The sequence below is a fragment of the Falco rusticolus genome, chromosome 5, assembly GCF_015220075.1.
Source record: "Falco rusticolus isolate bFalRus1 chromosome 5, bFalRus1.pri, whole genome shotgun sequence".
In the NCBI taxonomy this organism is placed as follows: domain Eukaryota; kingdom Metazoa; phylum Chordata; class Aves; order Falconiformes; family Falconidae; genus Falco; species Falco rusticolus.
In genome coordinates, this window is record NC_051191.1 from 90,236,244 (window position 1) to 90,247,042 (window position 10,799).

The 10,799-nt window shown below is 43.2% G+C and overlaps 1 protein-coding gene across 1 annotated transcript in view; it reads right to left on the bottom strand.

Moving 5' to 3' along the window:
- Positions 1-5,289, bottom strand: part of SPAG17 (sperm associated antigen 17) — a 111,794-nt gene extending 106,505 nt beyond the window's left edge. Inside the window, exon 1 of the mRNA XM_037390739.1 lies at positions 5,183-5,289. Within this exon, the coding sequence (XP_037246636.1) occupies positions 5,183-5,278 (96 nt within the window). The 5' untranslated portion in view covers positions 5,279-5,289. The remainder of the gene's footprint in view (positions 1-5,182) is intronic.
- Positions 5,290-10,799: the final 5,510 nt, after the last annotated feature.

The window sequence follows — 10,799 nt, forward strand, 5'->3', positions numbered from 1 at the left end:
CCCACTTCCATCTTTCTCCATCTTCAGATTCCTTCTCCAAATCCTTATCCTCTAGCCCATCTAATACTTCCCAGGCACTTCCAGAGTTGTTTGAGCAGTAAGACTCTGTTTGAGCAATGAGACTCTCCTCCACGAGTCTTTCCTTGCATTCCTTGGAAAGGCACTATAAGCAATGGAGATTGCATTTTCCTGATTTCCACTGGGATGCTCACCTTCACAGCAGGCTGTAACAGAGCACCAAAGCAAAACATCAGGGTAAGCGTCACTTGTCAAAAATCGATTTTTCAAAAAACTTAGGATTTATCCAAACACAAACATCCTCAGGAAAATGTATGCCCTCAGCAAAAGGTATGCCTGTGAGATCAGTGTGCCACATCTTCTCCCTGAGCAAATTCCCTGCTTCAAAGAAACAAGCTGCTAAAGCTTCTCCACAGACCCGCTATGAGAATAGTGTAGCCAAAACACTGGCTAATATATTAAAATCAAAATACATGGAATGAGCCACTACAAGATAACTGGTAGTGAAAATCATAATCCCACCTGATTTAATTCTACAGAAGTATATGCAACTTGATTCAAGGTCTTTTGCGTAAAAATTTGAACAGTATTAGAGATAGCCCCCACCTCCCTATTTGCAAAAGGAAGAAAAAACACTGCTTTTGTTAAAAAGGTGTAATACCTGGGAACTGGAGTGAGATAAGTGCTAGAAGTAGCTACACACCCTTCAACAGTGAATAATGATCCAGCATTTCCAGAGTCATTAATAGCATGTCATCTGTTTCTAGACTGCCAAATTTTGAAGCTCTTGGAGATCATTTTTCAGAAAAGCTGAACACAGAGCAGCAACTGAAGTCAATAAGGACATTGAATGTGCAGCATTAGTATATAGTTTAAGGTGTTTAGTTGACTATGCTCTTTTCTGACCTTAAAAATCTATTATTTTTGCAATATTGCCCTTATATTATCAATACTGTAACAGTATCCTTAATGTTCAAGGCACTGAAAGGATAGAGAAGAAACAGACCCTGCTTCTACAGCTCACCACCTAAAATCACAACATAAAAATGAGAAGGAAAAGTAGTAAAATGTATATGGTTACTTTAAAAATATTTTCTCCCTCAATACACAACTGCTCCTCTACTTAGTTTAATTCTTTTAAATGTTATTGTAGAGGTGAGACCTGAGAAAGGATCTGAAAGAGGATAGATTAGCAACCCTAAGGCTACCTCAAATGAGGTTCCCCGCTAAAAGAACAAGATAGAGAAAACCATAAAAATAACTACTGAAAAAGCATGGAAACAGCCTAGGGAGGCTGCCACTGACAGTGTAACACAAGCACTACATACTGTGAACAAAGAAGACCAAAATGCAGGGAGTAGATAGCCCACAGAATCAACAATGGTAATTCAAACATGAACAGAAAAAATACTGAAGCTGGAAATGTGGCATTGTTAACAGAATACTTAAAAAATCTGAAACAAGCTCCAATTAAGGGGAGGCCAGACCACTCTCACTAGAAAACATCCAATGATGATCATTGTCACAAGTGATGCTGTATCCTGTCCCATCCTGTCCCTCTGTCCCTGTTTTAAAACTCTTCGCTGTGTCAAGCGGAAATACACCAACGACTCTCTCAGTGTTAGAAATAACCATCGATGTAGTAAGCTTGTGTGTCCCTCAGGTGAAGAGGCTCCAATCCTAGCAAGATCCCTAACTCTGAATGGTCCATGCCAGCAGGTTTCCAAAATTCTTGTTTTCACAAGAAACACAGAATGTGTTCTTCTCATCTTCACCTGATTTTATTCTTAAGCCTCCAGTGTCCCTCTGTAATGTGATTTTTTCCAACAGTGAGAAGCCAGTACACATAGCCTTATTTGTCACAGTTGTATTACAACGACAAGGTATGTTAAAAAAATCCTCTAACTTCAATTCACATTGAAGAAAAAAGCAGAAGTAGTAGCTCACAAAATTTTGTTTCCTATTTAAACATATCTTGTTTTCTCTGCTTCAGTTCCTAGACACAAAAGAGCAGCTGTTTTAGAGAAGGCATCTGAACAAGTCAGGTATATATTTTATTTTTGCAGTACCAGTTTCTAGATCTCTTTGGCCAGGAAACGCAACAAGCAGCCATCTCCCCCTCATGCCTTGCCCCCTGCTCCTCCCCCCCGCAATTTCCAGGCAATCTGAGTATCTGTCATTTTGCATCATCACTTATTCTTGTGGCATTTAATGGGGGGATTTTTGAGTTTTCAATTTTCAGGCCCTGAAATGCCAACAAAATGAAGGAAACCATACAGATGGAAAATCAGATCAGAACATGCCTTCAGTTGTTACATAACTATATAACTATACTTCGTTATACTAGCTAATAAGAACACAGAATAGATAACAGTTATTTCAATTAGGGCGCCCAGAATTCACCTCTCACTTAGCAAATATCGCCCTTTAACTACTTAAAGCATGCAAAGTTTAAAACTACCTAAGAATCTTAATTTATATTTTGTGATTTAAATCTGCAGTGAACGCAATCAAAGTATCTTGATCAATATCTGAAGGCTAACACAGCTTGCAGCTCCATGTTCCTCTGCATAGCACATTAGGGGGAAAAAAAAAGTATATAAACCATAATGTGAGGCTCTGCAAAATCCGTATTTCCTCTGTACATGTTTGTAAGTTGTCTGTTTGCCAGTTTTCACAGTGTGTTTAGTAAAAGCAATTATTTGGTTAGTAAATACCATTTAAATCATATTTTAGTTAGCATACCCGTCCATAAAATTCTTAACACCACTGGTAAAATGACTCCTTTTCATAGATCAGACTAATAAAATATTTTAAGTCATAAACACACATTAAAATGTGAAATTTCATTGCTTAGTCTATCTGCTACAATTTACAATCAGTTCTAGTAAATTCCCTTTGACTCTGTTAAAGGGAAAGAATATTCTCTAAATTGATGCAAGTAAAAGATTTAAAAATTCTTCATATATGAATTACGAGGAGATAAATTCATTTAATTGATCAGAGTTCTGGCCACCTCCCAAATAATTTCAGATTCGTATGGTGTATCACATACAATATTGAGGAAGGGTAAGAAATACTTTGTGCACTCTGTCTGGTGACACCTACAATTAAATCTTTCTCTACATGCTCTATCACAGGCTGTTTCCAGTCCCTGAGCTTTATATATTTGAGTTTAAATCTTGTATTCTATAGGATTACCGGGGCAGTGTGGGGGGTGAGGGGGACAGTGTGGTTAGACTATTTGCAGAATGAGATTTGATTTTTTAAAATCCTGTTTATCCTTTAATAAAAAGTCCTATGTGATTAAGTAATTAAGATATTTAATTCCCTCCGTGTTCAAAAGGAAGGAACTAAATCTGGTAGCACAGCCATACTTGTGTCAAAGATGTGCTTTTACAGAGCACGTTTATTTACACTAAGTATATCCACATTCGGCCATACTTGATGAATCTGGAGTCACACATGCTCAGAAGAGATTTGTTGGCATTTGACAGTTTCGCACCGAGTATGCTCCTGCCCCTGACTATAAGAGCTGAGTAAGAATTTCCCTGCGAGAAGAAATTAAGAAATTTCAGCAGCTGCCCAGCATCACAGAAGCCTGAGTTCAAGCTGCCTGCAGCAGGGAGCCAGTTTTTCCCATGTTCCCAAGGCTCTGCCTGCTAACAGCAAGGGAGAGAAAGTGGAATTAGCTCAACTGGAACAGAAAACAGTTGGACAATACCAGAATTAAGAAACCCAGGAATCCTAATTCAGCCTCCATGGAATGCCTCCATATAGGCATTACGATAATCTTTAATTAGGTGATCACATATTTTTTCCTACAGAACCCTTGCCCCATTCAGTGAACATATTAAACATTTCTTTCCATCTGCCTCAATGTGTGGTCCTGAACAATCCTAATTCTGGCATTTCCTAAATTTCGAGCATTTTATTTCCTACCTTTTAAAATACTTCAATATAGTGGTTTGCAATTAACAAATGTAATAAATTACATGTAGAAGCAGAAGAAACAACACACTTTGTTCAGTGAATTCACTGGACAATATCCACAACCACAATAAACACCACCATAAAAAAAAATAAAATAAAAATATCACTAATTGGCACCTTGCTAGTAAACACAGGAGAAAGGTCAGGAATTAAGTAGGTGACGGAGATGGAACCTCCACTCCCTTCTCATGCTTCAGGGAGGTTCTCCTAGAGTAGGGGTGAGATCCACAGCGAGAAAGGACTCAGGCACCTTGGAACTCTGCTGAAAAAATCGACATTCTAGGGAAAAATGGGAAACAGCAGCCTCAGCCGAGCAGCTAGCTCCAAAGAGTGATTTTGTTTGGCTAAACTTGTACTACATGGTTACTACCAAATATAAGTAAAAGCAAGTGTTTAAGAGCTTTTTGGACACCTGTGGCATTTTCTGGGAAAAGCAATTAGCCAGTTTAAAAGCCTCCTCCTGAACTCAAATTTCCCCATGCTTAACCAACTGCTGGCATGGTCAGAAAAAAACAAGCCCCAAACCCCAAACCACAGCAACAATGACAGAAACACCCTCAGTTTTTTAATAGGGCACAACTGGAACCCACCAAACAAGGAAGCCACAGAACTCATTTGTCTCACTTGCAGAAGCAGCGCTAGATAAACACGTGCGAGATAAATATTATTGTTTGCTAAACTACTACCCTACTTTGAAACCAAAGTCTCTCTTGCAAGTTAAGATTTATTAGAATTACATTGCTTACATAGAACCTGGAAACGTAAATATGCCTTTAGATCCTCACACGCTGTAAAAGAGGGGAAAAAAAAAGGGGGGGGGGGGGGAAGTGCCTTTTACCTACACACACTCAAGGAGGAAAATTACAGCCTCACATTTTCAACGCTGCAGTTAATGCTGTGTCAGCACCTCCGTCAAACCTCGGTGTTCAGCAGTTTATAAAACGTTCACTCCGAGCCAAAATTTGGCACCTGAGCCCCAGAAAGAAAGAAAACGGAGAAAAAGCAAGAAACCCTATCAGCGGCGGGGGCAAAGGGGGGTGCAGCTCCGCACCGGGGGGCGACCTCGATGACCCCCCCGCGGCAACCAGGGCCGGGGCTGCGGCCTCCTCTGGCCCGGGCCCCCCACCCCGCTCCCCGGCCGGCCCCTGCGCTGCCCCTCGGCTGCCTTCACCTCCTCCAGGGGGGCAGACACCAGCGCGGCCTCCCAGCTCCTGCCCGCGGCTCCCGCTGAGGCGATCCCACCGGTTTTCGGCCTCCTCGGGCCCATGGCGGGGCGGGCGGCGGGCAGGGCCCACGCGTCGCCGTGGCGACCGGCTCCCGCGGGGTGACCGCCCTCAACCGGCGCCTGGGCCGCCCCTCTGCCGGCGGGGCCCGGTGCCCGCCCCGGGGAGCTCGACGGGGCCGGGGTGTGGAGGGCCCGGTGCCCGCCCCGCGGAGCTCGGCGGGGCCGGGGTGTGGAGGGCCCGGTGCCCGCCCAGGGAGCCGGCGGGGACGGGGGTGTGGAGGTCTGTCCTGGGCCGACAGCGGCCTTCCCACCCGGCCGGCCTTATGGTGGGGTTCGGCGGGGCTTGGGCCGCCGTTGAGCCCCTTTGCATCGTCGTTTGCCACACGGGTGGGTGGCTCAGGACACCTGGAGCAGCCTCCAGCCCCGGCTGCTCCAAGTGGCTTTGCCGAGGCTGTGTGGGAAGGGTTGGGGGTGCACGGCAGCAGTGCAGCGCCACCAAGGTAGACCTGGCATCCCAAGGGCTGCACAAACCCGGCAGCTCTCGGGGTGCCCGGGGAGGAGGGCGAAGGTCACGGTGCCGGAGCGTGACCCGAGCAGGGCCGCCTGAGGGGCAGCCAGGAGGGTGAGCGCACAGGTGTGGGCAGCCAGGCCTGCTCCCAGGCCGAAAGCACTCCAAATACTACCATATGTTACGGCACTGGGACCAGAAGGGGAGAGGGAGGCACAGTTGGGAGAAAGCAGGAGAGCTGCCAAGATAAAGAATTCATTACAGAGGAGTCATGTCGTGATCTCACACTGGAGACGAGTGAAATATTCTGTGTGATTTAACATTTGGTGAAAATATCCCAAACCACATGCTGCCCTTCCCCCACCGCCTTATACCGACCCGGGTTGCTCAGAGCCTCCAAATCTTTATTTCAGTTTCATCAGAACCTTAAAGCCCTGCTGTGCTGCACGTTATTGCTTCAGTCAGAATTCCATTCTGGGATGATCCTGACCTAGTGTATGTGCTGAATAAAACCTTTAATTACACGAGTTTAGTGGAGAAGTAGGAATTTACGTTTGTAGACTCATAGAATAGTTTAGGGTGGAGAAGGCCTTTTAGATCATCGAGTCCAACTGTTAACAGGCAAGCCTCATATCATCTTGGTCTGCAGAAGGGTATCTTCCCTGGGTTTGCAGACGGTGATGTAGTTTACAACATGGGAAAGCTGCGCAGAGGGTTTGCCAACACCCATAAACATTCCCCCCTACCCCGCTTCTTGGCTGGTGTTCATTTTCCTCTTTTTGAGTTTTTCTTTTGTTGTCCAGAAAAAAAATCAGACTTCAATTGTTCACAGAAATAGGCAGTGTGACATTCCCACCACACCCTTGTTCTTCCTTAAAGTCATGGATCTGCAGCCTGTGCCTTCTGAGGTGCACTGAGAGAGTAGGGGAAGGTGGAACAGGGCAGGAGCACCAGTCGATGCAGCAGAACAGGACAGAGGTATGGGGCAGAATGCACAGATAATGGTGCCTTATTATGAACCACACTTCTGATTTTTCAGGGCTGGATCTAAGCTTCAGAAGGACCAACGGGAGAGGGTTGTGCACCCAGATCCTGATGGTATGGCTGGAGATGGGCACTACCATGATGTCTGTGGGAGAGGACAACTGCTTGACTATGCCCGCACCTGGATCTGTACGTTCAGGATCATTAGGAAGGTTAAAAAACAGCAAGGCTGATGTCAGCCTACAAACAGGTCAGAGAACATGAACAATAACTGTGAGAACCATGAACTGGCCTGTTTGTATCTATTGTGTGTTTGCTTTGATGCAAAAGGATTATTTGAAGGAAGCTGTTTTGTTCTGCTGCTTACCATCTTAGTAAATGCATCTAGATAACTTGTTTATTGTTGCTGGATGCTATAGCAAGTAGAGAGTCAAGCTGAAGTAGGACAGCTGATCACTGGGAGCTTTACCAGTCCATTTAAAATTACCTCCACCACTCTCCTGAACAAAAGAGAGAAAGAAATGTATAGTTCTGAAATAGGTTCTCCAGTAATGAAGTCAGCTAAAGACATCTTCTGTTTGACTGCTTGTCTTTGTCCACTCAGTTATGCTGCCAAAGACCCTTGTAGGCCAAGCTGTAAGCCAGATCATTGAAACCCTCGTGGTTAAATCCTCCCAGAGACAAAAGAGGCAAATAAAAAATATCAGGAAACTACAAATCTCTGGCTTTGTTTCCTCCAAATGGATCTGGATGGCAAAACACCCAGTTGTGACTGAGCCATCTGAAAACCTTCAGCTTCCTTCTGATAACTAAAAGATGAATTTTCTGCAATCTTAAAACTTGTGTTAGCAAAACAATGTAATTCAGCTGTACCGATAAGCTGCAGATGAGAGGAATAGGCAAATCAAGGATCCAGAGAGACAACACACCGTTTGGGCTACCTTCTGCACAAAAAAATGTAATGCACCATTGTAAGCCTGACATTTCCATGTAACAAAATCGGGTCTACTATTAGTGGCAAGAGTTAACAGGCCTATCTGTGATGACTTTGTGTATGACAAGACTATTTATGGTGAGATTTTCAGGGAGAGTGGCAACCTAAAAATCACAAAGCCAGCCTTTCTATTTTCTGGCTTTTTAAAAAGCATCATTTGTGAATATGAGTGGAGTAACCAAAGCCATGAATTTATAATACACTTGCAATTCTGAATGATACTCAGTGTAAATAAAAGGTAGCTTACTATTCCCTGCGAGAGGGGTTAACAAGCCTGTGTATTCTGTATTTACACAGCAGGATAAGAAAGCCTGCATGGTTAATACTGTAGAGTAGTTACATGTTCCTGTGCCACACTTAACAAAAATGAAGGAGTGTTTAAAGATCAGGTATACTCTTTACCTCCTTCTGGAAGAAGACACATTGGTTACCTTTTATTTCAGGGTGATTTAAAGAACATTCACACTTACTTGTTCTCCAGTAAAGTGTGGGGAGTGGAAAGGCATTATTACTAGCTGTAAAAGTCATGTCTTCTCTACTTGTCCTGAAATCTTAACTAAAGAAATAGTTGACTAAAGAACTGGTAAAGGGTTTGGATCTTAAATAATTAAAGCCTAATTGACTGAGAGGGGAATTCATTTTAATCGTGCTTGGGTTTTTTTTGCTTTTTTTTTAAAGTGCTTATTCTAAATGCTTGACAAATATTTGGAAAAAAATTATCTTTTCAGTAAGAGCCATCAACTTCTCACCTTCAGTTGAGAAGTCAGCAAAGACACCTCTTTGCTTGAGCCCTTAAGAACACATTAATTGCTTTATATTGCTTTCATAAGATTTAAATGTTTCTTAAATGGGGAGGCTTCCTGAATTATGGCTTCAGAAAGCTGTTTCTGTTTCAGAAAACTTTCCAGAAGGTTGTCTAGAACAGCTAACAGGGCCTTCAGCGCTGCTAAGGAAAACAGTCCTTCGTATTCCTTATATTGTAAAAGAAGAAAGGTGTTTGTTTTTTTTTTAAAAAGGCACTCTTTTGAAAAAGAACACTGTTCAGACTTTTTTCCCTCAAAAAGGAAGAAGAGGAAGACCACAAAACTCATTTTGCTTTACTTCCCAGTTTCATACCACTGCAGCATCTGGGCTGGGGACAGCTTTTGCAGCCCCCCAGGACCCAGCCATCTCACAAGTTACACAGATTTGGCAGCTATGGCGTGCGTTTCCACAGCCTCCCTGAACTCTCACATACCAAGTTGGATGCAGGAGGCCTTGCCTACAGTTGCTGCTCTGGCCACCAAATGATTCCTTATAATTTATTTCTCAGTCTCTAAATTCGTTTATATAATTTGCATAAAGCTTCCCACATGGACTGCATTGGCCTCGTGGATGTGGACCAAATATCTGTCTTGGCTTTAGGATCTAGAAAGCTTATTTCTACATCAGTAAATTATAGGTGTGTGTGCCCTGAAAGGGACAAAGGTTAAGCTGAGCATAAATTTATTAATGCACTCCCCTCCTGAATGTGGCGTGGTGTACTTACAATTTTTCTGGCACCAGAGGTCAATAATTTCTTGATTAGACTGAGTTCTAGCTAATGAAACCATAAAATAAACTCTCCTCTTCGGATTGTAATGTGCCTTTCCTAATAAGATAAGGGTCGCTAGAGGCTTGCAAGCAGGGATGGTTAGAGAGAAAAGGAACAGCTCAATTGCAAAGACAGTGCAATTCAGGTGAGTCTGTCTGCCACAGTGCAAGGCCTGCCCTTGCTGGGCCGCTATACGCACAAATCAATAGACCAAACCTGTCCATCTAAGAATGAGGCAAAAAGCAGAGCAATTTTTTAATATTCCCTTCTGCCTCCAGCTCTAGCATTCAAGTGTTGGCCTGGCTGCTTGTTTTTTCTTCCCTCAAAAATTTCTTGTCAAGCTGAGTTACAAATGTCTGTAGCCTCTGTTACTTATCACAAGCGTAACACACAGGACAGATCAAACTTCCTTTGTAGATACAAATAAGTTTACATTTAAGAGTCTCCACCAACTTTGTTTTACTGGGGAAAAAACCTTACAAGGCCCTGCATTTAATTTTGGAAAAGATGCTTTCGTAGTCTGCTCTCTCCCACGTGCATGCATGTGCGAGGAGAATGCTTTTTCCTCTCTACAGCCAATGGTATGAGGATTCCTGGCACAGCTCTAAATGAAATCCATTATCATCTGTCAGTAAAATGACTTCCAAATTCCAGCTGGATGCTGTGCAGCAGTCTCTTTAAAGAAAGACTCCCTCTGCATTTAGTGTTGTACTTCTGTCTCTAGGTAACTGAAGTTTGGAAGCAGTTCAGTGCTGCCAGTCAGCAAAAAAGTCCAATTTCAGATATCGTAGGCTTTACTCCTGCCCCTTTCCAAAACAGATCACAAGGTTTTATTCTTCTCCCTGAAGAAATAAATCCAAAGAAAACATTTTCCCACCCTTCCAGAAAGCCAATCTCCCCACCTCCGCCCCATTCTCCTGCACTGTCAAGCCCTTTGTCATTGCCTGCTTGCTTCTGGTGCAGGAGGAGCGATGTCCCCTGGGTTAGGGAGCCCTCCGTGGAGATCTGCTGCTGGAGCACTCCTCGCGCCTATGGAGATCTGCTGCTGGAGCACTCCTCACTTCTACTGCCGTCCAGGGAGTTTGCCACAGTAGTGCTGAGCACTAACCACTAACATTTCTCAACAGCCAAACAAAGCAAAATCTAAATAAATGGAATTTGAAACATTGTATCCTTACTGGTGCAAAAATAAAACCACTTCTAATCCGTTAAAACCAAACATTAGCTCCATGGAGGGTAAACAGACCTAAGATATATGCCAGTATTTGCAATGAAAATGTTCATAGTAAGTGGTGGAAAGACATGGAGTGTTTGTTTATTTTTTAAAGGAGAAGAGCTTTTTTGTAAAAATTAATGCAATCTGAAGTGGAGTTGGATAATTAAATGGCTAGAGCCATAATACTTTGGCCTTGGTATCCTAATTCTGTGAACTTGTGTTTAGATAGGTTTTGTCTGAATTTTCTGTGGGTAATGTCTATTTTTTGCAGAATAAATTGCAACAATA